The 17141-nt window shown below is 56.2% G+C and overlaps 1 protein-coding gene across 1 annotated transcript; it reads left to right on the plus strand.

The window, feature by feature from the left end:
- The first annotated feature begins 1807 nt into the window (after positions 1 to 1807).
- Positions 1808 to 16944, plus strand: CHRM4 (cholinergic receptor muscarinic 4). The gene is made up of 3 exons (XM_074909097.1): positions 1808 to 1896; positions 14064 to 14105; positions 14646 to 16944. Exons 1-3 carry the CDS (start codon positions 1842 to 1844, stop codon positions 16121 to 16123), a joined length of 1575 nt encoding a protein of 524 aa, XP_074765198.1. The 5' UTR covers positions 1808 to 1841; the 3' UTR covers positions 16124 to 16944.
- The last annotated feature ends 197 nt before the right edge of the window (positions 16945 to 17141 follow it).

The following is a 17141-nucleotide window of genomic DNA, read 5'->3' on the forward strand; positions in this document are numbered from 1 at the left end:
TCGGTTGAGTTCACCCAGAGCGTGACAAAGGTTTTTTCACATTAATGTTTTCAGGGAAGGAGAAGGAGGAAGAGAGGGTGGTATTTATTTGAGGTCAGGGCTTTGGGATGAGGCAAGAGACTCCAATTAACTGGCTGGAGACTTTGACAGGTTTTGGCTGGTGACTGCAAAAATGGTGTGGGCAGACGTTAAGCTGGCGAAAGTCAGCAAAGCCTCACGGCACTCAGCGCAACCGCGTGGCTCCGCACCAGCTGATGCTGGGAAAGCTTTGTCTTCTCACTCCTCAAGGAAGACAGGAAAGAAAAGGAATACCAGTTGACTGAACGCTCACTAAAGAAATGCCAGGATCTGGCCTAGGGTGACCAAAATAAAAGTGATGTATCATCTGCCTCGCTGCTGTGGCAGGGGCCTCTCGGTGTGCAAAGGCAGCAGCCGAGCTGTGGATGCGAGTGCTGAAAGGCTTTAACCTTTTCAGGGTGCAGAGTGAAGCATTTGAAGCTGGAGATGTGTCATCAGAGAAAATTGTCTGAATTATCTTACAATGTTCTCATTGCTGGGATTCAGAAATACGTATTCGTCTCCAGGGAGAAGATACCAGATTGCAGGATCTGGGGAAGAGAGAGGTCAGATCGGTGAACTGGGCACATCTGGCTAACATTGTAGATGGAGACGTTGGCATCAAACACCGGCCTTTGGTTAAGTGCTACCTCCCGGAGCAAGAGATGTTAAGAGAGGAGGTGAAGGAGTGGATGGCTGGAACTTGTCTGAGACTGCAGTCACTCAAAGGAGGGAGAAAGTGGGGCGTTTATTTGTTTATGTGTATTTATGTGTGTATGTGTGAGAGCCGAGCAGATGGGGAAATGATACCCATGTGTATCTGTGAGACAGTACAAGTGAGAGGCAGAGGGTGGGTGAGAGAGTTGCTCTAGGTATAAGCTGAGAGAAGAGGAAAGGTGTAAAGGGAAGGGAAGACAGAATTTTTTTTTTTTTAATTATTTGTTTCTTCTTGCTTGACACTTTCTCAGAACTACGACGAACAAAGAAAGCAGAACCTGTGGGGAAGTCAACTGATTGTGAAACTGCCTGTTGGTGTTCTTGTTCCCGGGGAAAAACCCCCCAGCAGCCACTGTTAGTGACAGCCCGACAGAGAGCTCACCCCGAGTTTCGCGCGTGGGGGTGTGTGCTCCAGGACCGGACTGTAACCGGTAATTTGGGGGCCGGGGGGGTGCACGGGGGCCTCCCTGCGCCCGGGCTGTGCTGGACCCCGCTCCGCCGCTCCCGGTGACCCGCTCTGTCCCGCCTTGAGGCCCCGGTGCTCCCGGTGCTCCCGGCTGGCCACACCGGAGCAGGGTCCCCCCCCGCGCCCCCGGTGTCCGGGCGGGTCTGGGGGGCGGGGGGGCGGGGGGGGCGGGAGCGCTGTCCGTGGTGCTGCAGAGGAGCGCTCCGACGGGGGGCGTTGGGGGGGGGGTGCGCAGCCGCCCGGTACAGCCCCCCCCAACAGATCCACATCTGGGGGCGGGGAGTGGGGGCAGAGCAGCGGCGTGGGTGCCGTGGTCCCCAAACACACACACACATCCCCCCCGGTGCGTCTTTGCGTCGGGGAAGGGGGGGCGCACATCTGGGGGCGGCACATCTGGGAGGGAGGGAGGGAGGGGGGGGCGGGAGGGAGTTGGGGGGGGAGAGGGTGGGAGGACCGGGCCGAGGCGGTAGCGCCGGGCCCTCCCTTTCCCCCCGCCCCTCCCCGCCCCTCCGCCGCGCACGGCGCCGCCGGGAGCCGGGAGCCGGCCGGGCCATGCCTACCGGAGCCCCCGACGGCGCGGCGGCGTGCCCGGCGCTGCACCATGGCCGCTGAGAACGGCTCGGCGGCGGGCGGCGGCGCGGCCGGGGGGCTGCCCGGTGAGTGGCTGCTCGGGGGCTACGTGTGCACGGGGGATGGGGGGGGGGGAGGGCACCCCCGTGGGGGCCCCCCCGGAGAGTCCCTTGGCGGGGCGGGCGGTGGGCAGCATGGCTTAAGGGCGCTTGGGGAAGGGGGGTGCGCACCCCCGGGGGATGTATCGCCCGGGCGCCCCAGGAATGGGGGGTGGTGGGGGGGGTGTGTGGGGGTGGGGGGGTGGTGTTGTGTCTCTCTGACAACTTTCCCGCACTCTAGCAACCCCGGAGGTGCCCCGCGGATCGGGACCCCCTCCTTAGGTCGCCACCCCGGGGTGTGTGGAGTCGTGCGGGGCTGCAGCCCTGCCTGGGGCGTCGGGACGAGGTCTGGCACCCCTCTTCCCTGCTCCCATCCAAACCAACGCGGCTCCCCGGGATCCCCTGTCCAAGGCACCTCGAATCCCTCTGGGCACCTCGGGACCGGCCCTGTCAGCACCCTGCTGCGGGCATATGAGCAGCCTGCACCCCCCCCGCAGGGAGCCCAGGGTGGGTGTTTGCTCCCCTGGTGAATCCTCTTGGAAGGAGATTTGTTTTCCGGGCAAGAAACTACCTGCATGCTTTCTTTGCTTCCTTCTATATTCCAACAGGAACAACAGGGACAAGATCCCGCATCTGTTGGCTACTTTGTCCCCATGCTGGCCCTTGTGGTCACCTCCCAGGACCTCTGGTCCTCGTGGCCACCGCCCAGGACATGACTAGGCACAAGTCCCCCCACCTCCCCACAGAGCCCGTTGCCAGGTCGGACACTGCAAGGGGGCCAGGTCGTGTCCCCTCCTTCCCGAGGTGGGGATCCCATCTGCCCTTTAGCCCTTGCTGGCCTCACCGTGCCCTCCCCACTGGTAATGGCAGAGCTGCCCTGGGCTCTCTGTGGCCCATCGTGGCCAAGAGTCGGGCAGCCCCACCCTTCTTCTCTCCCAAAATAATGACACTGTCTTCAGGGAGCAGTTCTTGTCATTATTTTAAATGAAAGCAACACTGGCTTCTCTTCTGCCCTGCTTTCAACCCCTCTGACTGTGCGGTGGCTGCATTTTCTAGCTGGTCTTTGCAAAGCCCGGGGCTGGGGAGATCCTTCCCAACCCGAGGAGCAGCTAGCGTTGCTCGGTGCCCTGCTGGCAGCTGGCACAGCTGCTGAGCTCTGCTTGGGCGTTTGGAGGCTCCCTGCTTTGTCACAGATGCCTTGAGTGACCTCTGAGGGCAGCTCAGCTTCTCCTGCCACTACTTGAGGAATGAGGAGAGGGGCTGGGAAGGCTGGTACCCACCCAGTAGGGTGGCTTGTTGATGCTGGCTCTGTCTATCAAAATACTCAGATGCCAGGGTCCTAGAGCCCAGAATTTCAGTGAAACATCACCAGTGACAACACTTGTGTTGAAATCACAGGCTTCAGCAAGATGCTTTTTGCTGTCACTACTGCTGGGCATCACCCCCTTCTTCCTAACGCCCTGACTTCTGTGATCCGAGCACCCGCTGCTGCTCTCCAGCCTGGATTGGGCCCCCGTGAGGCATCCCAACAAAGAGCAGGGCATCCGAGGGGGCGACTTCACCCCTACAGAGATCCTGAGAAATAGCGATCCATCCCCGGTTCACCCCTCAGCTGTGCTGGTGACTGGCGGGCAGAGCCCCTGGGTGGGGATGGGAGCAGGTATCTGGGAGCAGGGGGTGGCCCCCGGTTCCTGCGGGAGCCACCGAGCCCCGGCTCAAAGCCGGGGTCCCGGCGCTGCCGGACAGAGCGGCAGCAGCCCCCAGGGTGTCCCGGTGAGTGGACAGTGGGAAGCTGGCAGGAGGAGGAGGAGGAGGAGGAGGAGGGCTACCGGTAAAAGTGGTTTGTTTATTCACATGAGGGGCATACTCATCTCAGCAGGTCAGTCTGTTTTCTTTCATAGAAGAGAAATGAACTGAAATGATTAATTAATGCTGTGATCCAATTACTCTGAGTTTGCAGAAGGAGCATGTTTTTTTCTGTTTAAACTGTCCCCACGAGGATCCTATTGATATCAGGTTTTGTCATGGTTGGGATTTTGTTGTGGGGTTGGTTTTTTTTTTAAAAAAAATTAAAATGACAAATATCTCCCCAGGAAAAAAAAAAAAAAAAAAAAAAAAAGAAAACAAACCACAACAAAACAAACAAACAAAAAACAAAACCAGGGAATAAAAATAGTGACCCCAGGACGCGTGGCTGCTGCAGAGCAGTCCCTAGCACACCTTTGCTGTGGAGCCCTTCTCCGCCTGCCCTGCGGAGCCGTGGCCGGCAGCACCCACAGAGGTGAAGAGGGCTGGTGAGTGCCCAGCTGAGGCGGCAGAGGCGGCTCTGCAAAGACAGCGAGGACAGCAATAGCGAGGGGAGAGGGAAATGGAGGCTGTTTGCAAGGGGCTGCTGCTCTCTGCACAAACGCAGCTCCTCTTTCCGCATGCATGTACACGCAGCAGGAGTTTCATGTGCACAAGCTGACCCCTTCTCCTTGGCACGCTAAAGCAGGGCTTCGATGGGCGTCTTCTGGAGAAGCAGGCATTGTCCTTAAGCCAGTCTCTGCTCAGTCTGACACGGGGCTATGCCCTTGTTGCTCTCAGTACACCAAGGGAGGAGGTCTGCTTTGGATTTCACATCCATTCTGGGCTGGCTCTAAAGCTCTGTATTTAAAGGACATGTGTTTTGGGGAAATGTGAAGGTGCAGGACCTGGTGCAGCCAAGAAGTGGAAGTTTGGACCAGATTGTTCCCATCTCCTTCCCCTCCTCTCTTCATCCCTCTCCCAACTGAGTGCTCCTTTGCACCAGTGCCCACCATGACTGTGCTGGGGGCCGCTGGGAGGGTGGGGTGGGGTCTCAGCACCCAGGCCACGTTGAAGCCTCTTCAAGCCGGCATTTGGAGCCACACCAAAGCCATCCCTCTTCTGAGAGATTCAGGCGACCAGTCAGAAAACAGACACTGGTTTCTAGGAAAACTCACATGCTCTTCTGCCCAGGGCCCAGCAGGCCAGGCAGTGAGGTGTGGCTGTTGTCTAACTCATAGCCAAGCGGCAGTGTGCCAGCCTCGACCGTTCTGGGAGAACACTGCCCACCACAACATCCCTTTAACCCTCTAGGCACAGGAAAAGGCTCACTGCATCTGCACCCTTGAACATACCGAGGTTGGCCCTTTGCACTATATTTGGACAAATTCATTTGTTGAAGTTTCAAGGAGAAGTTAGGCATTTCCTGAACAAATCAGTCTGAGGTGAGTGCTCCCTGGGCAGGCTAGCCCACTACACCAGTATTTTGCTGTTGCAGGAGTGCAGGGCAGGGTGTCTTGCCTACAGGTCCCCCCCTTGATGTTTAGCAGCAGGGTTTTAGCAGCCGACATACAGCCAGTCCCCATCCCCCCCAGCAGTCACCTGGGTGTCCTCACCCTGTGTGCGTGTTGGCATCCATCCCACCTTCGCTGCAGATGGGTGCACTGGTCCTCTTGGACTTGTCTCTGGGCCAGGACAACATCATCTGACCTGGCTTCAGACCTGGAGTCCCGTCAGCACAGTGAGCACGAGCAAACATGACTCTGCTGGAGATGCTCCCCAGCCAGCTGCTCACGCCTTTGCCCCAGGACTGCTCCCAGGACCCTTCAGAGATGCGTTCATCCCAGAGGCTGCACCACATGGAGGAGGAACTCCTACAAAGACTTGGTTTATGTCTTGTAAGATGCAAGTTTGCTGAGAAAATTAACTTCACCGGCCTGTCCAAGCCTCCAAACTCAGCGGCTGCAGGCACAGAGCCTTGTCCCTCTGGCACTGGAGGTCCTGCTAGTCAGATCTGTGGGAGCAACACCAGCCCTCCTGTCTTTCTGTGACCCTGTCCCCATCACCCCTGCATGCGCTGTGCAGTGTGGGCTTCAATCCCACTCGGTGCATGAGGCAGTGGCAGAGATGCCCAAGTGCCGAGTTCCTTCCCGGCTGGTGCAGAGGACCCACACCCACCCTGGGCGCTGTTTCCGTGACTCAGAGAGGGCTGGAGAGGGACATGGGGAACGACAGGGCTGTTTGCTTCTCTTCAAGAGCCTTGCAGAGGAATTCATCCTAGGTCAGCTGGCGCGGGAAGAGCAGCAGCCAGGAAATTTGTCCTTTAAAGGCAGGACTCGGTGTAAACCATGGAGCTCCTTGGACGCAGTGGGCTCAGCCAGAGCTATCGATGCTGTACCAAGCTATCGAAGCTGGCTGCGCTCCTCTAGCCAAGAAAGCCAGGCAGAGAAGCAGCCCCCCTGCTATCATGAGTGCTATTAAATCTAATATATTTTACAGCACCTTGCAGCTTGACAGAGGAGGCAGTGGGGGCTTGGCACCAGGTGCCTCAGCTGGAGTCATCTGGAGGAGTGGGGTGCTGGGTGAAGTGTCATCTGCAGGTTTAAGGCTCATGGCGGAGTTGGTTTGCGTCGACCGGTTAATGGGTTAATGTCTTTGGGCTCTTTAAGCAGAATTAGATTGATTCGTCTGTGGGAAACTCAGAGCTCCAGTTGTGCAACACCGAGGTCTGAAAACATCACTCTCCAAACACAATGTCTCAGGCCCTCGCGTCCGCTCCAGGTCACAGGGCAGCTCTCTAGAGGGATGCATGGCGCCTCGTTTCAGTGACCCCTTGCTCGCAGCCCCTCCTGATGTTGATGTTAGCAGGGCCCCCCCGGGCAGCGTGACGGGCTGGCTCTGCCGCAGAGGGACAGGCGTCCTTGTGGGATCTTTGCATGACTGAGAGGGGAAGGAGTGTATCCTGCATCTTATCTCTAGTGCCTTCGGGGTAGTTTGGATCCCTGATCTATTGGCAGTTACATCATGTGCAGCCCCAGTTAAAGCCAAAAAAGCGCGTGTGTGTGTGGAGAGCAATGAAACCCTACTGACAACAGGCGTGAGTTGCTTGGGCTTGGGTCTGCCTTCTGTGCCGCTCAGCAGCAGCGTCTAGCATGGTCATCTCTAAGCTGCTTTCAGAGCTCGGATCACTCACCATGGCCCATAAGTGATGCCCAACTCATGAAACCCTCTGCTACCATGGTGCAGCCACAGGCAATGAGGTGGCTAAACCCCTGCCAAGCGCTGTGGGGTGCTGCCTGTGGTGTTAGTGTTGGGCCAGGACAGGCTGGGGACCACCATCCTGTGGAGAGAGAGGTGACTTGTAGGCAGAGCTGAGCTGCCAGGCAGGAGAGCTGCAGCCCATGAAGGTTTGCAGCCACAGCATGGCTCCCACTCTGCCCATCCAGGAGCTGGTGGGAGCCTCGGGGAAGGCAGCAGAGAGAGGTTCGCAGGTAGTGTCTCTGCGTGAGATCTCTCCCTCTCGGAAGAGTTTCTTAGGACTCTTCTGCAGGGGACATATCTAATCCCTCCCTGGCAGCCTGGAGCTATTCCCACCTTCTTTCTCTGCATCCCTCCTCTCCTCTGTTGTTCCACAGGTGGGGGTTTCCTACCTGCTCTCCTCCCCTGGCCCCCACGCTTCCATGCTGCCTGTCCATGCCCTGGGCTCCCCTGCTCACCTTCTGCTGCAGCTTCTGTCCTTCGCTCTGTCCCTTGCTCAGGCATCACCTCCAGAGCCAAACCCTCTGGCAGGTCTTGTGGCCAAGTGGGGGCTAATATTTTCAATTTCCTTTTTCCATTAGCACTCCAAAGATTCCCCTCTGCTGTCTGTCCCCAGGACTAGCACTCCCCTCTGTCACATCCACATCCATCCGGTGGGACCCTTGCTCTTGCCCCATTTTCTGCCCTTGGCTCAGGGCATCAGCTCTCTTTTCTCTCAGCCATTGCTCAGCTGGCTTATTCGTCCCCTCAAAGCTCCACAGAGCCTCACTCTGCTCCATGGGGCAAGGGGCTCTGGTTCACATTGCCCACTGTTTAAAATTTCAGATGAGCACCTTCGTGTTTTCTCTCTGCGGTGCCTTGGCTCTGGGAGGAGCTGCTTATGGAGAAACACACACCACACCCCCCATCCCTCCTGACAGCTCTGATCTGCCCGAGCCACACCACAACCCTGATTGCCTGACCTGCATCCCTACCCCATGGCCTGTGGGCACCCCAGGGTGGGGGCAGAGGGTGGGCGCAGGGTGTTGCGGCTCTCCGCATGGGGGTTAGCCCCCACCTTGCCTAGTGCCAGCCCCGACTTCTGGAGGGGCCAGGGTGGGCTGGTGCCCCGGGCAGGTGGCAGGGACATGCTGTGGGTAATCATGGCTGTGAGGGGCAGTGCCAGGGTGAGGGAGCTTCCCCACAACTGCCTTCGCCAAAGAGGGGCTGAGTCCATCTCCTTTTCCATCCCCAGGCAAGGCCTGTCCTTGTCCCTGGAGCAGGGAGAGCTGCTCTTCTAAGCAACCAGATCCAGGGTCTTGCAACTCCCTGCCCGCTTCCCCCCAGTCCCTCCTTCAGCACCATCTATCCACAGGCATCTGACCCCAGCCCCTAACCTCTCCCCAGGGAGAGCCCAGCTAATCCAGGCAGTCACTTGTTGCTGTAATCCTCTCTCTCCCTCCTTCCCCTCTGGCAGCTGAGCCCAAAGCTCTTCCCGACAGCAGGACCTGTAGCTGCAGCAGGGTTACTGCTGTTGCACTGCCTTGAAACAGCTGGGTCCTATTAAAGCTTCAGCCCAGGGATATAAAAGAACGTGAGCATCTCTCTGAGGCAGAGAGCATTAATGCAGTAGATGGCAGAGGAAAAGTGTGGTTCTAGCCCAGGCTCAGCTGAAAGGCAAGCACCTTCCTGGCTCAGCAACATAAGCTGAGCTCTTCTTCCGGCCCAGAGCTGCAGTCCTGGGGAGGTCTAAGGCAGAGGGCACAGGAGGGAGGGGACAGTGTCCCCCTTGGCCCCACTGTGGGATGCTGCCATGGTGAGCCTTTTTCCCCTGTGATGTTACCCATCGGAGCCAGTGCAAGCGTGGGAGTTGCCGGTGCCCAGGAGCCATGGGCTGGGCACAGCAGGGTAAGGCTGGGCTTTGGCTTGGTCTTTGGCTTGCATGGTGTTTGCCGGGTGTGCTTGCTATTAATGTTCCTCTGGTAGGTCATTTATTGGGCCCAATAATTGGGTGACAGGTGATTAACTAATTGTCAGAGTGGCCAGCATGCTGGTAGATTATTTGTAAGAGTCTTAACCACTTAAACACACTTTCTCACCGATTTGCTGTGGGTAATGGTGTGTAACCCCTTACTGTGTACGATGCAGGGCATGTTAGGGATACAGACAAACACCACGGGGGGCTAGCTCGACTCGGGGGGGGGGGTACAGCCATGCCGGCTGTGGGGTGCTGGTGAGCGTGCTGGGCTCAGTGCTACTGAGGTGAGCAGCTTGTAAGCCACAGCTCTGACCTGCTTCTCACACACAGGGTGCCTCGGTTTTTGCTTTGAAGCCCGGTGACAACCACCTAGTCACAAGCAGCAGTGGAGGCAGGGGAGGCTCCTGGCTTACCAGGGTGGGTAGTCAGGTTAGATGACTGCAACACTCCCTTCTGGCCCCGGGCAGAGCAAATTTTCAAAACCTGATGCACAAACACGTGCCGAGCACAGGGAGGGTTCTCCAGCCACCTCGCCTCCCCCTGAAAGCTGGCAGCTCCTGTGCTGCTGAGCTCACTGCTTCTCCCGTGGCTCCAGAAAAAGCCATCAGAGACTCCCAGCTTGTGGGGATGGAGGAATTTTCTTTGCCTCACGAGAACCAGTTGAATAGCAAAGGAAGAATTATAAATTATTCAATGGAAAAATAAAATGCCCAGATCCACCCCATACACTATTGGCAAGAAGCAATTCCTCTGGTGTGATGGCTCAGATCTCCCCTGGAGCAGGATAAGGACCTCAAGGGTCCACACAGGGGCAAATCCCCCGACCAGGCACAGGGCCTCCCCTTGATCCTCTCCCTCTATATTGTCTTTCTAAAGTGTCTGTTCCCGGTATCTAGGAGCTCTATTTTCACACTCTTTGAGGAGTGTGAATCTGTCAACCAGAACAATCCTTCACTTGCTGTAAACTGGTGCCATGACTCAGGAACTAATTAACAGCTATTAGATAATGCAATTAGCACCACAAACTGTCACCCCTCCCATTGTCCCTTCCCTCTGCGTGCATAAGCCGTAAACACAAGTACCCTTCAGCATCTTCTATCCCTCCCCACGTTTTTCCTCCCTCCTCTCCTCAAATTCTGTTGTGTCTGCGCTAACTGCCCAGCCCTGTGTCACATCAGCAGTTTGACATGACGGAACAAATCCCATTAAGATTTTCACCCTTTTGGCGCTTCTAGGAAGGCCAAGACAAGGAGGGGGCCAGCAGCAGGGCTGGGAAGGCTCTTTCCAAGGGCGACGCCGGAGCTGATGTGGCTCTAGGTCTCTTCAGCTTTGCTGTTTCTCCAAAGGGCTGATTGCACTCATGCAGAGCAAAATCCTGTCTCCTCTTGGAGCCGCTCACCCGCGGAAGCCTCTGTGAAAGTAATGGTTTCTCTAATTCCTCTCCTTCTTCCCCTGACTGGCATGTGAGTGTGGGGCTTGGTTTCTGCTGGCGATGCTTGCCGAGCATGCTGGCTGCGTGCACGGCCCTGCTCATTCCCAGAGATGTTGCTTCAAGCCACACATGGACCAGTTGTGACTGCTCAAGGATGAGGATGGGGCTGCTCAGTCCTCTGCCAAGGATGAGGATGGGGCTGGGATGCAGGCAGTGGTGGTGCAGGGTGAGGGGCGGCTGATGGTGGTGTGAGGGTCATGGGCCGTGGAGGGGCACAGGGAGCAGAAGCAGGGGTCAGTAGGGCTGCTTGTTCCAGGAGCTCACCCCACAGCTCGAGGTGCCACCATCACATGAGCACACATCAATACCAACTTCTCCCGCTGCCTTCGCTGTGCCGGTGGGGAGGGTGGTCAGCTCCTGCTGTGCGGGGAGCAACAGGATGGGCAGGAGGGAGTGAGACTCTCCGTCCCACATAGGATGAGTGCTCAGCAGGGGCTTGGTCACTGTCTGAATGCAATGAAGCACCCATTCCTGGCCAGTGCAGATCTTTTGGGTACAGATGGCCCTCAGCAGCCCATGACAGAGCTTTCTCCTTTCCTACCTGGTGATGGGTAGCAAGGTGCTTTGCAGGGGCTGACAGGCTGGGAAGGTTTGCCAGAGTGGCACATAAGGTGTGCAGAGAGGAAATAGCAGCTTTCCGACGTGTCCTTAGATGTCACCCTGTGACTGAGGAGGGGTGGGCAGAACTGGCTTTGCTCTCTTGCTCTGGAGGTGTCTCCTCACCCAACAGTGGTGGCACCCATGATCTCAGGCAGCACTGGGGAGCTTGCTGTGCCAAGCACTACCCAAAATAGTTGGACTCTACTCAAATTACAACCTTCTTTGCTTGGATCTGTGTCTACCTGTGCCTGAGGTCTTCATCCATAACGTGCAAGATGTTGGGTGGGAAGGGAAAGGCATTTCTGTGTCTTGAGGGCACACTTGCTGAGTGCTGTAGCTGCCACAGAAACCCTTAGACCCAAAAGGTGCTGTCAGTGAAGAGCTGGAGGCTCCTAATGGCTTCAATGGAGAGGAGAAAACCAGCCATAAATCAGTGCCAGAAGTCCTAGGGAGGGAGGAGGCCGGTGATGGAGATTGCTGTTAGCTGCCTGGTGAGAGCAGGTCTGGGAGAGCACCCACTGAGCGCTGCAGACAAGGGACGGAGTGTGCTGGCTGAAAAGCCAGTTGGTGTCACAGGTAGGGGCCTCAGCCCAGGAGCCCTTCTGAAGTGGCCTCTGGGCTTTGCCAAGCGTTTTCTCCCTGGCTTTGGGGCTGGCATGGAGGTGGGGAGCAAAGGGGGATGGGGACAGGGAGCAGGAGGGGAGGGAGAGGAGAAATGTGCCCCTAGAGGTGCAGGAGGAGAGAGATGGGGAAGGCATTTAGTCCCGAAGAGCTCAGAGAGGGTGTCAGGAGCAGAAGAGAGAGACAGCAGGATGGGAAGAGCAGAGGATGGGTGAAGAAGGGATGCTCAATAGGCTGAGGCATGGTGGAAAATAGCCAGGGTGTCTGAGGTGAGGGTGCATGCTGTACACATCTTCCAGCTTGTACATGTTACTGTATGCCTGTGTTGTACTTCACACCCTCAACCATTTTGATTCCCCCTCCTACCCTCGAACAGGAGATTGCTCTATTTTTGCCCTTTAGTGAAGGCTGATTTTCAAAATACCCGTTTTAAGTCCTTCACCCTGGGGCTGCAGTTGCGGTGTCTCAGCACACCAGTTTCCAGCATGACCTCTGGGTGGCATCCAAAGACACGCGCGGGGAGCTGCGCCAGTCTTCTCCTCCTTCATTTCTTGTGACCTATACAAACATTTTTATGGAGTGGGCAGAGATGGACTTTTCTAACTTCGGGCAACCGAGAGCACAAGCCTCTGTCAAGGTTGATAATTAATTAAATGCACCTAGAAGAGGATGCTGGTTCACAAACTGAAGTGAAAAAACTGAAACCCTCATTTTAGCAGAGACAAAGGAAAGGTTTCTTTTCAGGATTTTTCAAATTCTTCCTGGAAGAGCTGGGGTAGATGTCTCCTTGATTGCTAGCTTGTCTGATTGGTTTGATTAGCTGTTACAAGAATGACAGCTAAATCTCTCCATTTGAGAGAAGTGAAGAATTTAAAACTCATTTCAATTGTACTGAAACCAACCCCCAAACTGCCACGATTATATATTTCTAAGCTATTTTATACACTTATCACCTCTTCTCACTTCCCTGGCTGGGTGCCCAGGAAGGATGGCAGCGGAAACTGCTTTCCCTCTCCCTTGATGCATCCCTTGTGCTTGGAGCTGGGTGTAAAGCTGGGCAGTGCTGCCGGGCTTCCTCACCCCATCACTATTTAGCTTTTAGTATCTACTGAAGGGTGTTGCTTTCTTTTCAAAGCACTTTGTCTTCTTGGGCCACATGTAACAGGCTCAGAGGATAACGGTACAGAGGTATTTCTCTGTCCCTCACCCACTTCTTTCCCCTGTGCATGTAAGAAAAGCCCGACAACTGTTGCAGCTGTAGCCTTGCTAATGCAGAAGCAGCCTTAATGGCTATGTTGGTACCCCAGCTTTAGCATCTCAGCAGCCATGTTTATATTTTCTCACACCTGTATCTCTTTAAAAAGTGATTATATTAAACCCTTGGCTGTTTGCTGATGGCAGAAATCTCCTACCCTCACCACAAAAGAAAGGCAAGGGCATTTCTTTTAAAAGACTTTAAATAGACGCATTGATCCCAAAGCCTGCCAAACCCTGCTTCGGAGAGTTGGGCGTTAACAGTGTGTTTATACATTTAGCAAAACCAGCTTCAGGAGCCCCAGGCGTTTGGAGCCAGCGCCGCTGCCTGAGCCAGCTCGCAGAGACAGGCGGTGCCCAGCGCTCCCGCTGCGCGCTCTGGCATGGCCACCTGCCCGCCGCCCCGGCTCCCGCTGGGCTACTGGCTGCAGCGCCCGTGGGGCTCTCTGGGCAGCCCGGCAGGACCCACCGACCCGCGTGGGGCTGCTTGGACAGGCTGTCCTTGCTGGGCTGCTGGGGTCGGGGTGTGCCCAGCACCCAGGGTGAGGCTGGTGAAGGTCCAGCAGGTTTTGGGGGCCTGGGGCGTGAGGAAGAGGCAGGTCCAGTGGGGAGCTCCTCTGTCCAGCCTACCTCCCCCAGTGCCTTTACTTCACCTTCCCCTTCCAGGAAATTCCTCTTCAGCCCAACACATCAATTTTGGTCCACAGATTTTTATTTTTTTTTTAAAGCCCATTCTCCTCTTACCTTGGGGGGTTAACCACAGGCATCTTGGTTTGGATGAAGACAGTCTTTCTGTCCGTAATTCTTGCCACCTTTCATAAATAATTCCATATATCAGGCTGAGACAGCTGGCTTCACCCTGTACATCTCCATGGCCAGTGTGGCTGCGGCTGTGGTGTGATGTGGGACTGGAGGAAGGGGACAGCATTTCCCAGCATCTCTGCTTGATGGCACTCGTGTGGCCCCTTCCCCACCCTGGCCCTGTCGGGGCTGGGCTGTGAACCAGGCCAAGCCAAACAAGTTTCAGCCTTGTTTGGGTTTTCAGCATCTGCCTCTGAGCAGTGTCACCCCTTTGTCAAGACCACCTCTGTCAGAAAGGTTGTTAACCCCCCAGTAAGACGTTGTGGGCCTCACACGAACCCTTTGGGGCTGAAGCTGTAGTGTAATTTGCTGTTTTCCCTGTCCCAGATTTCATCTTCCAGAAGGAGCTGTTTGCTGCCAGAGACACAGGTGAGCAGAGCGGACCACGGCACGGGTTTGTGGGGTAGCCCCATCTTGGGGAGGTGCTTTGGGGAGGCCAGCGGGACGTGCCTGGGGTATACCACAAACCTGTTCTCGTCCCTGGGGCAGGGCACGAGCTCCATGCTGTGCTGTCCTTTCAGCTGTGCACCACTGCTCAGCTCCGCAGCCTCCTGGAGCCCCTCCGCCTCACTGCGTGTCTCCCTGGGGCACACCAGGGCTGGGCGATGGCTTCTGCCCCTCCAGAGAAGGGACTCTGGTCAAAGGGCTGTCCCCAGCCCTGTCCCTGCTCCTCTCCTTGCCGCCCCGTGTGTCTCCTCCATTGCTAAATGGGGACACAAAAAGTGCCTTCAGAGAGGTCCTGGGGGAGGGCTGCAATGACAGAGAGAAGCCCGGTAGTGCCGGAGCAGGGTGGGTTTCAAGCACTAGCCAAGAGCACTGCTGGCATGAGAAACTGAGGAGGCAGCAAATGCTGCTAGCACAGGCTGGCAGGTGTGATATTCTCCCTTTCTGTCCCCGCTCCCCTTGCAGACCCCATGCACAACCTCTCTGCTCAGCCCTGGCAGGCGAAGATGGCCAACCTGACCTACGACAACTTCACCCTGGGCAACCGCTCTGAGGTGGCCATCCAGCCTCCCACCAACTACAAGACGGTGGAGCTGGTTTTCATCGCCACAGTCACCGGCTCACTCAGCCTTGTCACCGTGGTGGGGAACATCCTGGTGATGCTATCCATCAAGGTGAACCGCCAGCTCCAGACTGTCAACAACTACTTCCTCTTCAGCCTGGCCTGCGCGGACCTCATCATCGGGGTCTTCTCCATGAACCTCTACACGGTCTACATCATCAAAGGCTACTGGCCGCTGGGGGCTGTGGTGTGTGACCTGTGGCTGGCCCTGGACTATGTGGTGAGCAATGCCTCTGTCATGAACTTGCTCATCATCAGCTTTGACCGGTACTTCTGTGTCACCAAGCCCCTGACATACCCAGCCAGGAGGACCACCAAGATGGCAGGGCTAATGATCGCGGCCGCGTGGATATTGTCCTTCATTCTCTGGGCCCCTGCCATCTTGTTCTGGCAGTTCATTGTGGGCAAGAGGACAGTCCCTGAGAGGGAATGCTACATCCAGTTCCTCTCCAACCCAGCGGTGACCTTTGGCACGGCCATCGCTGCTTTCTACCTGCCTGTGGTCATCATGACGGTGCTGTACATCCACATCTCCCTGGCCAGCAGGAGCAGGGTGAGGAGGCACAAGCCTGAAAGCAGGAAAGAGAGGAAAGGCAAGTCCCTCAGCTTCTTCAAGGGCCCCCTGATCAAGCAGAACAACAATAACTCTCCCAAGAGAGCCGTGGAGGTGAAGGAGGAGGTGAGGAATGGAAAGGTAGATGACCAACCCTCAGCACAGACAGAGGCCACTGGCCATCAGGAGGAGAAGGAGACCTCCAATGAGTCCAGCACTGTCAGCATGACCCAGACCACAAAAGACAAGCCCACAGCAGAAATCTTGCCAGCAGGGCAAGGACAGAGCCCATCCCACCCCCGGGTGAACCCATCTTCCAAGTGGTCCAAGATTAAGATTGTCACGAAGCAGACTGGGAGCGAGTGTGTCACTGCCATTGAGATTGTCCCAGCTAAGGCAGGAGCCTCTGAGCACAACTCCCTGGCCAACAGCCGCCCGGCCAACGTTGCCAGGAAGTTTGCTAGCATCGCCAGGAGCCAAGTACGGAAGAAGCGCCAGATGGCAGCACGGGAGAAGAAAGTCACCCGCACCATATTTGCTATCCTGCTGGCCTTCATAATCACATGGACTCCATACAACGTGATGGTCCTCATTAACACCTTCTGCGAGACCTGCGTACCTGAAACAGTGTGGTCCATCGGCTACTGGCTCTGCTATGTCAACAGCACCATCAACCCAGCCTGCTACGCCCTCTGCAATGCCACTTTCAAGAAAACCTTCAAGCACCTTCTTATGTGCCAGTACAGGAACATTGGCACAGCCAGATAAACTGGCGCTCAGGGACCACTTCAGCAACGTCACGGAAGCCCTTCCCTTTGCCTCCTTTGCTGGGGAGGGGAATCCTCTGCTCCTCACTCACAACAGTGCATATTATGCAGTGATTGCAGATGATGCCCTTCATCCAGTGCTGACAAAGGTCCAAGGCACCTCTGAGCTGCAGCTCCTTCCAGTCACCCCAGGCCTGGGGACTAACTTGGGGAGCCAGCGGGAAATCTGGAGGCAAGAGGAGGAGATGTGGTCACCAGGAGCCCTCCCCAGCTTCTTGCTCTTGAGAGGTTAGCCAAATGGCATCAGTGTTTGTCCTAAGACTGGATGCCTCTTCTCCCCTGGCTGACCATCTCCAGGGCATCACAGCTTGTCTGTATGCAGACAGCCTAAAGCTGGATGCTTTCAATAGGCTTTAACACTATTTATTACCCAAGAAATGAGAACAAACCAGGGCCAAACATTTGCCAACCATCTTGGACCAGGCTGGTGTGGGCATGCTCGTGGGGAGTCCTGCTGGCCCAGCCAGGTCTCTCCCAAGGCAGTCAAAATTGCACCTTAGCAGATGTGGCAAACTCCTTCCTTTCCCTTGAGAGGTGCCATCGTACATCCTCACCCAGGGACCCGGGTGGGGGGCTTTTTCCCTGGGCTTCAGCTCTGCTCTCCCCTTTGTGCCCTTTGTCAACAATTGTCTGAACAGACAGACAGACAAATCAAACATCTCACTCCTGAGCGAGGAGCGCGAAACCCAGTCACAGCCTATAAGGACGGGAACTAAAACTGCAAAGAAAAGCAGTGGTGTGGTGCAGGACTGCTTGCTATGGCCCCAGCGGAGTGTGGTCCCTGAGAATTGGGCAGCAATGACAGTGAAAATAACTGTCCTGGGGAGGGACAGGGGGAGCTGGGGGGGGGGGGTTTGGAAGAGGGTCTGCAGTGTGGCTGAGGTGCCCCGTGTCTCATCTGGGCCATAAGCAGGTCCCTGCTCTCCCCATGGCAGGTGTAGGAGGCCTGATGCACGGCT

This window comes from Athene noctua, chromosome 6 (assembly GCF_965140245.1).
Source record: "Athene noctua chromosome 6, bAthNoc1.hap1.1, whole genome shotgun sequence".
Taxonomy (NCBI): domain Eukaryota; kingdom Metazoa; phylum Chordata; class Aves; order Strigiformes; family Strigidae; genus Athene; species Athene noctua.